Source organism: Leptosomus discolor, chromosome 2 (assembly GCF_034619465.1).
Source record: "Leptosomus discolor isolate bLepDis1 chromosome 2, bLepDis1.hap2, whole genome shotgun sequence".
Lineage (NCBI taxonomy): Eukaryota > Metazoa > Chordata > Aves > Leptosomiformes > Leptosomidae > Leptosomus > Leptosomus discolor.
In genome coordinates this window covers 4,962,957-4,977,567 of record NC_141392.1, presented here as the reverse complement: position 1 = coordinate 4,977,567, position 14,611 = coordinate 4,962,957, and the positions used below count along the sequence as shown (strand labels likewise).

General features: G+C 51.6%; 1 protein-coding gene across 2 annotated transcripts in view; it reads left to right on the top strand.

Moving 5' to 3' along the window:
• The window catches only part of LOC104347283 (uncharacterized), a 58,974-nt gene extending 47,809 nt beyond the window's left edge, over positions 1 to 11,165 (top strand). For both annotated transcript variants that reach the window (XM_086460559.1, XM_009952260.2), the window contains one exon: positions 8,956 to 11,165. In XM_086460559.1, coding sequence (XP_086316685.1) covers positions 8,956 to 9,084 — 129 coding nt within the window. In that variant the 3' untranslated portion in view covers positions 9,085 to 11,165. The remainder of the gene's footprint in view (positions 1 to 8,955) is intronic.
• Positions 11,166 to 14,611: the final 3,446 nt, after the last annotated feature.

The window sequence follows — 14,611 nt, the reverse complement described above, 5'->3', positions numbered from 1 at the left end:
TGCCTTGATCTTATTAATGTTGAGAACGCCCTCTGATTGAACAGGGGCCAGGTCCCTGGAATGACTTCCCTGTCGCTTATCTCTTGCATCTGCATCTTAAAAGGCCACTGCAGAAACCTGGTGGGTTTTCTTCTCCTAAAATAAGGGAGCTTTTCAGCTTGGAGCTGAGCAAGAGATATGCTGAGCTGAGCCTTCTTGGCAGATGCCTGAGCTGTTCACAAATGCAAGGCATGCTAGGCGACAGAGCAGTATTGGTGTAAACCTCTGGTTCTGGCTGCACAGTAAGAAGTAAAGATTTCTAACAAAAATCAGAAGACTCTGCATACATGTACGTTGCCCCTTCCATCACAGGCTGCTAAGGTGCTTTGCACGCATTGCTAAGTATAACATCCCAGAGAAAGATAAATATTGCGATTTGCAATTTCACAGTGAGTTAAACTGAGAAACCAGCAGAGAATGTGCCTTGCCCAAAGAGAGACAGTATGAGGAGAACTGAAGTCTGGGCTTTGATCTTCAAACCACATTCTCTGAGCTGTGTCCTTACTCATACCGTACCATGCAGTCTAAAACAGCTCTGACATCTCAGGAGCAGAGATGCAAAACTGCAGCTTGCTAACAGTTTGTCAAACCCTCCTGGTTGTCTGTAGTATGTGACTGAGGGCCTAAACCTGAACTTGCCCTTTAGAAGCAACAAGAGAGACTCATCTCCCTGGCCAGTTGCGTCCTTGGGTTACTTGCTGGTCACAGGCCCCTCGTGGAGATTTTATCACTCTGGTTCCCTAGGTGGGCTTTTATCTCCTGATTATGGGCACACTTCTGCTGAGCAAAGTGGAGAAGGTCCTCTGCTAAGTAAGCACATGAATATCCACTTGCTTATTGAGGAAACCAGCTCCTCCCATGCTCCTCCCAACCGAGCCACCAAGCTGCCTGCTGAAGGACTCCGTGCAGTGATAGCTGGCCCTGGAGAACCCCAGCCCTTGCTTGCTCTGAATAATTCCTGACAAAAGTCTTTGTCCAGAGCTTCCTCGGTGTGGGGAAGGATTGCAGTGTAGCTGAGGTGGGAATGCTTCAGTCTGTTTAAAAACTATCCCAAACATCTGGCTCCAGACGTTGTTTTATTTAGCATTGCTTTTATTTGGTTTCATGGCAAAGCCTAACCAGGCTTCAGCCTGTCCATAGCAGCCAGGAGAGGGACTGTCATGTTTCTCTCTTCCGCTTCCTTAAAGAAAAGGATTTTTATTGCTGCCTGCTTTTCATAAATTCCTGCCATGTATGCCCCTGCACCCACTAAATTACTTAAGTGCTTGCAGAATAGACATTGTGGAATAACCAAGAGCTCTGTAATCCAGACAGCACTATGAAAGTATTGAGTGGCTGGTGAGTCGGGAGGCTGACATCCTCTTTTCAGTGCTGTCCTTGCTTTGTGGTCTGATGTGGGTTGTGGGTCTATTTTAAGAATAGCAGGGGGGTGGGGAGAGGTAGAAAGGAGGTTAGGACTGAGGTACAGCCCGCTGACCAGCTGCTCCTGGGACAGCCCTGTGTGGTGATGGTGGCTGTGGCTGGTGGCACTGTGGTTCAAAGGGTTGGGAAGTGGCAAGGCATGTTTCACGGAGAGCGGGGGGACGACTCACACTGCCCACTGCGGTTGCTCCCTGTTCCCCTTTGTTCATATGGCTGTGGGAACCTGGCACCCACTCCCTCTCCCAGTCCCCAGAGCTGTAATCCTCTTTTCCCACACACCTCTCCCATAATACACCCACATCCTGCGCTTGGCTTCCACAGCTGGGGCGGTTTGTCCAGAGGCGAGCGCCCTGTGTCAGCATGTGTTTGCAGCCTGCTCCTGCCAGGGTAATAAATACTCACTTTGCAGCTTTAATTTGGGTTCCCTTTAAGTTGAAAGCAGCGTGCTGCTCTGTGCCAGCCTGCCTGGCTGGAGGGAATGGGGTTGCCCTGGCCTCATGCAAACTGGAAGCTGCACATGCCCAAGTACGTACCACGGGCAGGCTGCGTGCGAAAGGTGGTTCCTGGCCCAAAGGGAGGAGGACTGCAAGGGTGAATCCTCTGGAGGGAGGGTGTTTCTGCCACACAGGGAGGGCTGGAAAGGGGAAAGTGGGGAGGAAGGAGAGGACAAAGTGATGTTACTTCTGTATGGACCAAAGCTGCTAAGGACTCTGCTTGGAGGTGGTTGAGAGATTTAGGGCCGGGTCCTGCCTTGCCTGTGTCTGTGCTTGCTTGGAGCTCCTCTCGTGCCCACTCCTCCTCCCACTCGGGGACACGCAGACCCTGTGGTGTGTGCAGGAACCGCTGCAGGCGTGTGCAGGGAAGCCCAGGCCGTTTCGTATCAGGAGAGAAAGTGGGGACAAGACACAGCTCACTAGTAGGGGGATGTGGGTTCATTCACTTGTTCCTGAGAGATTTGTGTGGCCTTCAGAGCAGGATCTTTACTGGGACCCTGGAGCAGTGAGTTCCACAAGTTGGGCAGGGAGCGCTGACAACCTGCCCCTCTGAATGGCCCGTCTGTCACTTTTCGTCGTGCAGCTTCCTTCCTTCAGCTTGCCGGGCAGGCAAAATCAAAGCTTGCAGTCAGCTTTCTCAAGGACATGTAAGAGAGAGGAGAAGAAAGGCTTATCACACTGGTGCCAGCAAGGACCCATAGCTGAAACTGGCCTATTTCTGGTTTTGGGCAAGTGACCAGCAAGCATCTGCTAGGCCCTTTGAAGTACCTTCCAAAAAAGTTCAGTGTTGTCTGTCTAGTGGCACCTCTGTAAGTCTGGTAGTTGCCATCTGACAACTCTGCACACACATTTGCAAATGTTTGATAGATTTTTTTTTTTTTGGTAATATTTTTCTTTCCTTCCCAAGAGGAACAGTGATGTGTGTGTAAACTATTGAACTGCTCTTTGCAATGTGTTTCTGTAGAAGGAAGGAGGTGTTGGGCAGCCTTTCGTTGGTGGAGGAAGACGGGCCTTTCAGCCTTGTGGGGAAGGGTAATGGAGAACACAGGAAAACAGTGCTAACTGCAAAGTTGTGTTTTCCTTGTCAGAACAGTGTTTGGAGCTGACCTTTCCTTTTCTTGGAAGAGAAGGGAGAAGAGTAGTCTTAAAATGAAGTTCTGTCATGGTCTGTCTTCTAGCTATCCCCTGAAATCAAACTGCGTATGAGCCTGGGGGTGGAGGAGAGACTTTCAGGAGGGAAGGAGTTTGCCCTCGGAAAGTTATTTTTTTGAGCTGCTCCAGGTCTGTGACTGGAATAAATTGTCGGAGGCCCTGTTGGAGTTAATGAAGAAGCAGTTAAATGTGAATTGCTGCTCCACTGGAGAAGCTGGTCCTGCTTGTCAGCGACTATTTCTTGAAAACTGCCTGAAGCGAGACTGTAAGTGAAAGAAAATCACCTCTCATCAGAAGGTCGCAACACCTAGATGTTAATTAGTTCATCCTGACTGTGGTGTATGTATTATGCACGGGAGAAACTGAGGCACAGATGATGTGAAGCGGCTTGGTCAGGACCGTGTCTGGAATTACAGACGTAGCTAGGCGCAGGCATAAGGGTCCCCTTCCATCGCTCACAGCTGATGATTTCACACATTGAAGTTGAAGTGTCACCAGTTTGTTTTCTAACCACCTGGCAGGGGTGAGAGGAAGAACAGAAGGGAATTGAAAGCAGTGTACCTGTCAGTGCTCCACCGTGGAGTCTGACAGCCTTTACTCTGTCTGTTCCCCGCCTCAATATCACTACTTCTGGCTCTGTCCACTCCTGGGCAAGGCAGCTGTCTCCCAAACAGGCAGCATCGCAGGCAGGCATCTGTCTTTGCCAAGGCTCTTCTAGGGATTTATTCCTTTCCACCCAGGGTGGTGGTGGGAATCGGATGCGCCTTTATGACTTGCAATTACATGGTGCCTTTTGTCCCAAAGGGCTTTTAACAAGTGAGCTTCCAGACTGCAAAGGGATCATTCATCCACCACTGAGAGGCATCCACCACTGGAAGGCAGCATCCTTTAGACGGAGCTCAGCAGTGTTTCCCAACTACCAGGACCCAAGGGTAGGAAAGAAGGGACAGACTCCTGTGCTGGATTGGCCCTGAGTAGGGGACGGGTTGGCAGAGTGCACAAGCTGATCTGATTTTGAATCCCGCCAGGATACTAGAGCTGTTATGAAAGAGGACCAAAGAGTATTAAGCAGGGCTTAGTTTCATTTCACCCCTAGCCCACCACTCCCTTCTAAGACATTGTTGGGTTAGGTAACTTCATATCCCCCCTCCTGTGGGGATTGTCTTTCCCACAGCTGCAAGCACGCTTGGAGCTGTGCTTGCCTTTGCTTTGTACAAAGAGAACTGCGCTTCTGTAGAATCGTGAGTCCAAAATTTATTTCACAATCTGCTTTTGGGATATTTTCCCAGACTTCACAGGGGTAAGGGACGGGTTTCTAGGAGGAATGTGCATTTGTATTAGTAGATTTATTGTTTACCTGTTTATACTCTTCCTATGGACATTTTCCTTGTTGAAACAATTATGTTACAGATGGATTTATGGAGCAGTTGCCCATTTCTCTGTTTAACGAGAGCTGCTAATATTGAAATTCTGCACTACTTCTCTGGTGTTTAATCTTGCTGGTCTTAGAGGCAGAAAGGGACCTGGGGGTGCTGGTTGACGGCTGGCTGGACATGAGCCAGCAGTGTGCCCAGGTGGCCAAGAAGGCCAACAGCATCCTGGCCTGTATCAGCAATGGTGTGGCCAGCAGGAGCAGGGAAATGATCGTGCCCCTGTACTTGGCACTGGTGAGGCTGAACCTTGAATACTGTGTGTGGTTTTGGGCCCATCATTACAACAAGTACATTGAGATGCTGGAGCGTGTCCAGAGAAGGGCAACAAAGCTGGTGAAGGGCCTGGAGAACAGGTCTTTTATGAGGAGCTTATGGGGTTGGTCTCTTCTCCCGAGTAACTAGCAATAGGATGAGAGGAAACGGCCTCAAGTTGTGCCAGGGGAGGTTTAGATTGGATATTGGGGAAAACTTCTTTACTGAAAGAGTGGTCAAACATTGGAACAGGCTGCCCAGGGAAGTGGTGGAGTCACCATTCCTGGAGGTGTTCAAAAAACGTGTTGATGTAGTGCTTGTGGACATGGTTTAGTGGGCATGGTGGTGTTAGGTTGATGGTTGGACTTGATGATCTTAGAGGTCTCTTCCAACCTTATGATTCTATGAGGGACCTGCATCCACTCACTATCTGTACCGGCTTTAGGTGTGCTTCTTTGTTAATGTGCTTCAGATATGTTTCAAGGCTGATTGCTTATTTACCACCTGTATTTAATGATGATAATGCCATTGGTGACTACAGTACGGGTTTGCAAGAGCGTGTATGTAGGTGTGTGTATATGAGGGAAGCGTGTGTGTCTGGGTGCACGCTGACAAGCATGTGCGACCAAGCCAGCCCATGCATCGTTGCTTGAAATATGTGAAATGCAAGCTAGCTCCCTTCGGAGCTCATCTAACTCAAATGAGGCTTGCAATTGGACAGCATGGGTGCCTGCAGGTACTGAAACTACCTTCTGCTCCCGACAGTTGTACAAGCAAGTGATGAGCTGTGCTCCCTTGGACTGTCCCCTGGATGCTGGTGGAGTTTGGGCCCCTCTTGGCCTGAGTGACAATGTGAGCGGGCAAAATTTTTGTGTGCAGGCGCAGCTCTGCTTGTGATTTCCAAGTCAGGCGGAGGTCAGAGGGATGTGGACAAGCGGCCAGGGAAGGGCATGTGTTCTGGGGAGGAGCCAGGGTGCGTGAGAGCAGGTGAACGTGTGCAAGCGAGCCTGGGGGTGTGTGACAGAGCGTGCGTCCGAGTGTGTGCGCTCTCCTGCCGGCAGCCCAGCGCGTGTGGCTCCGGCGGTTCTCCAGCTGTGTAAATACGTTGCTTAACAAACGGAGGGCTCTGGTTAATGATTGCCATTAGCGCAGGGCCCATATTAGGCTCCATTTTATGCGAGTTACCCAGCTGCCCGAATGCCATTAGAGTGAACACATCACTTTATGTCAAGCATGGAGTGTTTGTGCTCCGAGGAGCCTCTGCAGGAGCTGGCCTGGGGTTGCTCAGCAGGGGCTGTCAGGCAGGTTTGTGGCAAGCTCCCTAGGGCCTGCTACAGCAGCAGCAACTCTAACAACCTTCTTTTAGTCAAAGCAATGTCCCGAGTGTCACAGGCTGGCGCTGGGTGCCCAAGGGGAAGGGCAGGCTGGCTAGGACACTTGCCCAAACTACAGGGAGGCAGTTGGCCTAAGCGACCGGGTGGGAGGAATGTGTTTCCCTTCCCTGGCAGCCAGCCTTCTCTGTGTTTTTTTTTTTCTGGGAATACATCTACAGAGCTTTGCCTTGTGCTACTCATCAGAGCCAGACCACCACATGCTGTGATCCCAAATGGTGTCGTGGACTAAGCCAGATCAGGCCTGGTCATCCCTAGAGCAGGATCCGAGCTCCAAAGAAAACATGCTCTTCTGCAAGAAGAGAGTGGAGTGATTTGGTGCTGGTGCTCTCTCTTTCCTCCACCAAGGTCCCTAGCAGCAATGCTGCCTGTCAGTCATGGAGTTAGGTGCAAGACAGACCCGTACTGACTGCAGATCGGGTGCAGTTGGAGCTTTACTTGCAGATGCCTGACCACCTATGAATCTCTGCATCCTCCTGTGTCTTCTCGTGTCCCTGTCCTTCACCTCAGCCCTTGCTCTGTGCCCATCTGCCTTGCGGTGCCCTGGGAAGGCTCTCTACCCTGCACACTGGCCCCAGAAGGCGGCCCAGAGAGAAACCCCAGGGTGCCTTCCCACCCAAAGCCTGGTGAGTTTTGTGGATGACTTTCATCTGTCCTCTGGACCTGCCTTTCCCCAGCCTCTTCTCCATCTGCCGTCCGCCAGAAATGAACTGATTCAGCTGCCTTCCCTAATCCTGTCTGGCATTTCAAAATGGAGGGGACTGCCAGGTTCTTTGTTCCCATTCCCTCTTGGCACTGGCAGGGGACCTTCTCTGCTCTGGAGAAGGACAAATGTGCTGATTTATTCTGCCCCTTAGCTTTGAATAGGGGTTGCTATGTTACCCTCCAGCTCTGAGGCTTGCCAGAGCACACACCATATATAACCCCACAGCAGGTGGCTATTGAGTAAAGGCCCTTAAATCTGCCTCTCTTGTTTCTTATGCTGCTGGCCAAGGTGTCAAGGGGATGTAGCAGGCCATGATTTGCTGGCTGAAACTGCAGGCACAGCTGATGCCAAGCACCATGTTGGCGTCTTCCATTCTCAAGTGCCCATCTTAATTTGCAGAGAAGGTACCAACTAGGCAGGAACATGCTGCCCACACTGGCTTTTTAAAGAGGCCCTTTCTGACATAAAGGCTGTCCTATGGGGCTGAGCTGTGACCAAGATCCTGGAGGCAGAGGCTTCCAGATCCTGCTGCAGTGAGTGCAACATCCAGGGCCTGGCTTGGACACTTCCGTAGCTCGCTGTAATTTGGCATGATGGTTAAGCCTGACCATTTGAGCAGCTTTCTGGGAAAATTTGTGTGTGCTTGTGCTGTGATGACAAGTTAAAACCCAGCCAAGACAGAGGCAAGTGTTACCAAACATCACCTTGCCATGCTGGTATGTGGTTGAGCTGTTTGATAGACCTGACTTTGAAGTACCAAAATAAACTGCTGTCTTAGAGGAGACAGCAGAGTTGGTAATTGTTCCTAAAAAGCCTCATTCTTTGAAGAACAGTCCCTTAGTGCAGACTGAGCAAGGGAAACCATGGGTCTTCCTAGGAAAGGCCTAGAAGAGACAGAAGGGGGAGGCACATGAGATCAGGCCTAGGCTCTGGTATTCTTTCACTGGGTTTTTTTCTAATTGCCATGAAAGCAGTGGTAAAGCCCTTCCCAGCAGCGACAGGAGCGAGATGAGGGCAGGGCACACTTGCACGCGTTTCTGAGCTGCTGAACTTCCCAGCATGTGGCACTCAGTAGCTCACACCTATCCCTGGGGAGTGAACTCTGCGGGATCATGATTAAATATTCTGCTGGCCTGTAGAGCAGTGAGACCTTCTCTCCTGACCAAAGAGTGTCTGTGAAGCAGCTGCCCCCCTGCTGCTTCTGCTTGCACAAGGAAAGAAACAAAACCAAGTTCCCAAGAAGTTCCTGTTTAACAGAGTGGGATCACTTCTTTGGCACCGTAATTCCTTTGGGGTCCACAGGGACCAGCACAGCCTAGAGGGCAACAGCATTTCTGTCCTGTCATGCAGTGCAGGGAGTGCATGGGTGTTTCTGACCTCCTTACTCTGGATCTGCTCTGAACACCGGGAGCAGAAGGGGGGAGAATGGTCTTTGTGGTCGTGGTACAAACCAGGCTGTAAGGCCTTCAGATGGGATCTTTTTCTCTGAGCATCTCTCAGCTATTCCTGGAGTCTCGAGCCAAAACTCTGGAGAGTTTTGGTGTGTCTGGGGCTTTAAGAAAAGGTGATTTGAAAATACTTAACTGGAGAGCTGTTGAAAAACAGGACTGAAGAATGAGTCTTCGGAGATGACTTGGTTTTTCTCCCTGCTCTAAAAGTGTAGCAGGTCCTCCTTCAAAGCCAAATGAAGGTGAATTTTAGCTTTTCCATGTGATACTTTCTGATAGGGATGCTGTTCTGATTCTGGGACTCTAAATCCATCATGGATATCCTGTTTCACTTAGTGGCTACAGGTGCCATGGGTCCTGGTCATGTGGATCCCAGGGACCTCAGTCCTGGAGCAGGGGATCACTCACGCTTTTTTTCTCGAGGGGTAGGAGCAAGGACATGAGTAAAGCTCTTCACTGCTTATGTTAGTCCCGTTTGCTGCGAGTACAAGCATGACCACCTATTTAAGGAGGTGTAATTGTACCAGTGAGGAGGTGATAAAGATCTTGAAGCAAGAATTTCACTGTTTGCAGCTTATATGAGCACTGACTTGGTCCCTCCTTTTTATTCCCCTGCAGAGCATCAATGGAGGCCGCCCGCCACCCCACTTTGTGTATGATCCATCCACCTTTGCCTTCCGTTCCCTCAGCACCTTGAAGCCGCTGAGCCCGATAGCTCCAGTGGAAGAACCGTCATGTGCCTACTGAAGGAGTTTCTCCAAAAACCTCAGGAACTATCAACCAACCACCTGCCTGGCCGGGAGAAGGGGAGGTGGTGATACCCAAGGGGATGGGTGGGAGAAGAAAGCAACAATGACACATCTTTGCAGCACAGCTTCTCTGGCAGCAGGGAGCATACAGCTTTGCAGCAGCACCTGTTTTCATACCATTGCCGTATCTGAATAGTGGCGAAGGGGGAGATTTTTGTCTTTCAGGGCAGAACAAACCAGTCAGGTCCACAAACTGCAAGGGCAGCCACCAAGGTGGTGTCAAACATGGGGATGGTGGTAAGTGAAGATACCCCTGAGGGGTTCAGGGGCTAGTATGGCCTACAGGGCAGCAGGGATGAATGATCCGAGTGTGAAAGCAAGTCCAGTTGGTTTCTCGAGAGTGCCTGGGTCTGCTATAGACCTGATCCTTCTCCTGCTCAGAGTTGAGCTCAGGATTGGAGACAGGCTATACAGGACTGCCTGCAAAGCCAGAAGATCCCTCTCTGAGATCGTTATAATTACATTCATTTCAAGCTCTCCTGAGTGGAAGACCCTAGGACAGAAAGGTGGAAGGGGCTAACTGGTATTCTGGCTGCACATTCCAGTTGGTCTGCTGGCAACTCAAGTGATAATCATCTGAAATGGGAGGCATGAGCCTCCCGCTTGTAGGTCAGGGGTCAGAATAAAAGTCTAGAATGGAAGGTCTGTGTTCAGCCATCCAAGAAAACGGCACCCACCCTCAGTCCTCTCGGCATCATCAGAGAGAAGAACCTGGGGGCGACTGCGTGCTCTTGGGCCTCCTCTCTGCTGAGGCCGTGGTCTGGGATATGCAGCACTTCTCCATAGCGTTGTCCTAATACCCTGCTGCCCTAACATGATGCTGAAGGTAACTGGTATCACCAAACTCAACTGAATCCAATGTCTCCAGCAAGCTTTCCACTCCCCTGCTAGGCTGGCTGTTCAGCTAGATGACTGTTGTGTCAGTGCAACAAGTATTCGTGGATGTAGCATGGAGTGGGTGAAAGAGGTCTCTGTTTTGTGGCCACCTGTTGGTGGAAGAAACAGGAGGGGAGTTTGGGTGAAGCTGTGGGACATTTCTCCATAGACAGTCCTAAGGCAGTTAGGACCGTGCTAGGCCTTGCTGCCGCTCGAGTTTGACTGGGATCTGGCCTTGAGACGTGTTTTGTGCCACAAGGCAACAGCTAAAAGAACAACCTCTCACCTCTCTTGGGGAGGCAGAGGAACAAGGCATTTCCCCTTGCTGCACCTGGTGGAGAGCATAACCTCTTTGTCTAGGCACTCCCCACCTTGAGCCTGTATCTGGCCGAGGGCAAGGGGGAGCGAATAGTTCCACTTCTTGCCTGGATCAAGAGGAGCAACTGTGAGTAATATAAAATAATTTTTGATTTTTAAATCTGCTCCAGGGTGGAGGTCTTTGATGCTACTCTTTGGATGAGACCAGTGGTCAGTCCAGCTGCCAGCAGGAGGCTGTACAGTGAACCAGCATTTACTGGTGCTTTCTGGGTCCTTCACTGAGACCCCTGGGGAAAGCCCAAAAGCTGTGAATCCCTCACCCCTACCCTCCTCCCTCCCCAACCGCCTCTCACTTGGGCAGGTAGAGCAGCTGGGCAAGGCGGTGAAGGGACATCTGTCCTGATGCTGCCCCATCTCTGCCTGCTTTTTGGCTCCAGACTGTCACAGCTGGGCCACCCCCTGCACCAGCACCGCCTCCAAGGGGTCGCTTGTGTTTGCTGGTGAGGTCCCTCTGGCAGAACATCGTGGTTCCCTGCAAGAAGTTCCTTCTTCCAACAGAGGCAGATCCCTCTGCTTGAATCCTCCTGACCCTGTAGAGACTCTGCTTATCTTGTTTTGAGGGTGTGCCTCAGCTTTTTAACTGCTGCCAGATCCAGGTGACCAGTGCGGGAGGAAGCGTTGCCTCTTTGGACCAACTCCCTGTGCTCAGGAGAAGGGACAGACATAGGCTGGTCCCTGTCTGAAGAGGCACATTCCCCCTGCAGATGGCTGGGCGGCAGCCCCCTGTGTGGCCCCCCCCACACCCCCAGGCTTTGCCCAGCGAGAGCTGCCGAGATGCTCAGCCCCAGAGACGTGGTTCTGCCAGCCCGCAGGTGCAGCAGGCTGCCTTCCCCCCCCGGGTGGGAGCGGGGAACAGGGACGTCCTGCTGATACCGTTGCCTTTTAGTACTTTTGTAACTTTTCTCTGTCTTTTCTTTTTCAATCAGAAGGAAAAATAAAAACAAAACGAAGTACCAATGAAATGGAAGTGTAGCAGCTGCTTTCTTCACACCTCTGGTGGGTCTCGTGTGTTTGCCATCTTCTGGCTGTTTGTGGGCCAGGGGTGTAGGAGGGGATGGAGTACAGCGAGCTACGACACAGCACTGCCAGTCCCAAACACTCCCAAATCCCAGGCCAGGTCTGCAAGGGAATGGCTTTGAAAACGAACCAGCGAGAGGTTTTCTGAAGTGAACACCAGGCTCTTTGCATACAAGAGGAGCTCCCTGTGCAGCTGCTCCTTCTGAGGCTGGCCCTGATGCTGTATATTGGCCCTCACACTGTATATTGGCCCTTAGAGGTGCTTCCCTCACCAAGAAAGTGCTTTGGCTTTGGAGTGACCTGCCTCTTGTTTGGAGGTTGGATGTGACCTGGCTGGAGGCCTCCATCCCCTCAAAACAGGAGGGTGGGTGACTGCACAGGGAGCCTTTGGCTTATATTTTTAGCCTCAGTAAGTCTTGCATCTCTGTCTGAAGGTTCTCAGCAGCCCTTTTGTTTACAGCTGGAGTACTCCTGCTCCTCTGTAGCGTAACTAGCTCACCCCTTCCTCTGGATCTTGCTGTAAAAACACTATCTCAGGTACTTGTAATGTGCATTCCCCACCCCTGGCACTCTCCTTGAGCTAATTTTTGTCTCTTCCCCTAGCTCTGTATCATAACCAGCATCTCACAAGGCTATTACCTATGTCCCCTTTTCCAAGGCCCCCCGAGAGATACTAGCTTAAATTCCTTCAGCAGTCCTACTTAGGCTTATTCCCAGGAGGCCTTTTCTGCTCTTCCCTCCAAGCTCTGATCTCCTCTAGGCTCCCTGCCATTTCTCTTATCTTGAAATCCTCCCCTCTCTGTCAGCTGCAGCTCATTGTTAATTGGCCTTGGCCCATTTTCCAAGGCTTGTAAGGTGGACTTGCTGGCTCCCCCAAGCCCTTTGCTCTCGTACCTCCCGTATAGAATTGCCTTTCTCTGATGTTTCTTCCAAAACAGCCTGATTGCACCCGCCTTTGGGGCCCTGGATGCTGTCTGAAAACACCGTGGTCGCTATGGCTCCACCAGCCCTGATCATCTGGACGCTTCTGCTGGGTCAAGCTTGTTTATAAGTGTATAAATGCATAGAGGGGGACGTGTTGACCTTGTATCAGCCACGCTGTAGGTATGGACACCTCTCGTGCCGAAGCAGAGTACAGCAGGAAGAGCAGAAAGCTTGGTGGTGTGCAGTCAGCTAACTGGCAGGGTGAGCTGGGGGGGTGGAGCTGCTTCTGCTGCTCCCGGGGCCGTAGTCTGGGACCCCCGCCATGTGCTTGGGTTGAGTTCAATTGTGCCCACCCCTTATCTCTCCCTGCAAGGTGGACCTCCAAGTTAACAACACAACAGGGCAGTTTTTGTGGTGAGACAGGATGATAAGCCTCGCTAAGGTGAGAACTCTGAAGCTAAAAGAAAGCAGGTTAGTGGTATTCATGGAGATCTTACGGGGTACTTCTCAGCTGCAGTTACCAGCGTAGCTGGCAAAGGAGGGTGAGGGTGTTGGCCTCGTTTGGATGCCAGACCCTGGCATGGGGGAAGGCTTTGCCAAAGACCACTGCAGAAGCCATCAGCAGAAACCAAGGAAGCGAGAGCTGAGCTGCGGTCTTCTGAAGGCCATTCCTCGTGGTAGCCACTGCGCCCCGTTGCTGCCTCTGGCATACATCAGCGTGGGGCTGTTCACCTCTGTGGCTTCCGAAACACCTTGTGCAAACCCTCCCTCCGCTGCTGGAGCAGGCAGGGGGCACGAGGGAAGCACTTTGCGAGCATGGTCAGCTTGGTGTAGGTCCCTCAGGACTTCTGCTTTGCTGAGCTCTCAGCTCCAGAGGTAGTCCTCCCACCAGGTTCGGGTCCTGGCTCGGTGGGGGAGCCTGTAGCTTCTAAGATGAGATATTTCTCTGCTCTGAGCTGATTTCGCTTGGAGAGGTGCAGGTGTTTCCCTTCAGAGCAGAAACCAAACCCTGTGAAGAGCGGAGGACTGTTGTGCCAAGGTGCAGCCCGGGCGCGCTGAACTCAGCGGTGTTAACCGTCTGCGGGAGGGTGAGTGGGGACAGGCGGCTGTTTGAAGAGCTTGGCCACGGCTTCTCTGTGATTTAAGTGGGACCATTTAGGCTAATACTGTTCTCCAATTAAAGTAAATTAATTAGGTTAATGCTATGGCCTTATAAAAAAAAAACCACCAGGGAACCAAGCTCACAGCAGCGGCAAAGTGGGTTGTTACATGTGTACCCTGAGACTCAGCGAGTCCCTTGGCAGCCAGCGCACGAGACGGGCTCTTCCTGTGTTGCCCAAAGATTTTTCACGTGTGTGTACACACATGCACGCCCATGATACGTGTATGGATGTGTCTGTGTGTTTCCTTTGTGCAGAAATCTCGGTACTCTTGCAGTCACCCCCAGCAGGGTGCCCTGTGCTCGCCTGGGTCTGTTTGACAGGGCTCAATGTGAAGCCCACCTGCGGCACGCTCACTGTTTGTGTGCTGCAAAGCGTGGTGGTGCCTGGAAAACACACCTACCGCTGTTCCCAACTGCGTGCTGTCGACCTGTCTGCCCACCTGTCAGATTGACTGGGAAAACAGGCGAAATCAGCGGCGCTGATAGGGCCTGGGTTATCACCCCAGGCTAGATGGAGGCCACTGAAACAACAGCTTGGCACAGAAAGAGCTAAGAAGCTGAATTTCCAGCTGGACAGACCATCTCCTTCAAACACCTTCGGGCTTTCCCTTGCTCTTCCTGACTGCGTGTCGTGGCAAGGCGTGGGGTGGAAGAATGCGCTCGAGGGTGTGTGTCAGGTTAGGGTTGGATGGGGTGTGTGCTGATACGGCGTGGGCGTATAGACACAGTGCGTTTCCAGTGGCGTTTATATGGTTGTGGCATTTATATTTATGGCGTGTCACGTATATTTTAAGTGGAAGGACGTCGTGGAGGAGTCAAGGCAACGGGCACGCATGCGAGCAAGCGTGGGCCTGGCAGGGTGGGTGCTGGTGGATGGGCAGCTGGGGCACGGGCGGAAGAGCTCGTGCTGGGGAGGGGCGCGAATGAGGCCGTGTGTTTGCAGGTGTCTGCAGATAGCGATGCACGGAGGTTGCACCGATGGGTTAGATATGCCAAGGCAAGGGTGGTGAGGATTTCTTTGCTGTTTCTGCAGTCTCAGCCATTTGTGGTAGCAACTAATTGCATTGCATCACGCCAATAATGTTTAGGGAAAGTGAAGAAAAAATGA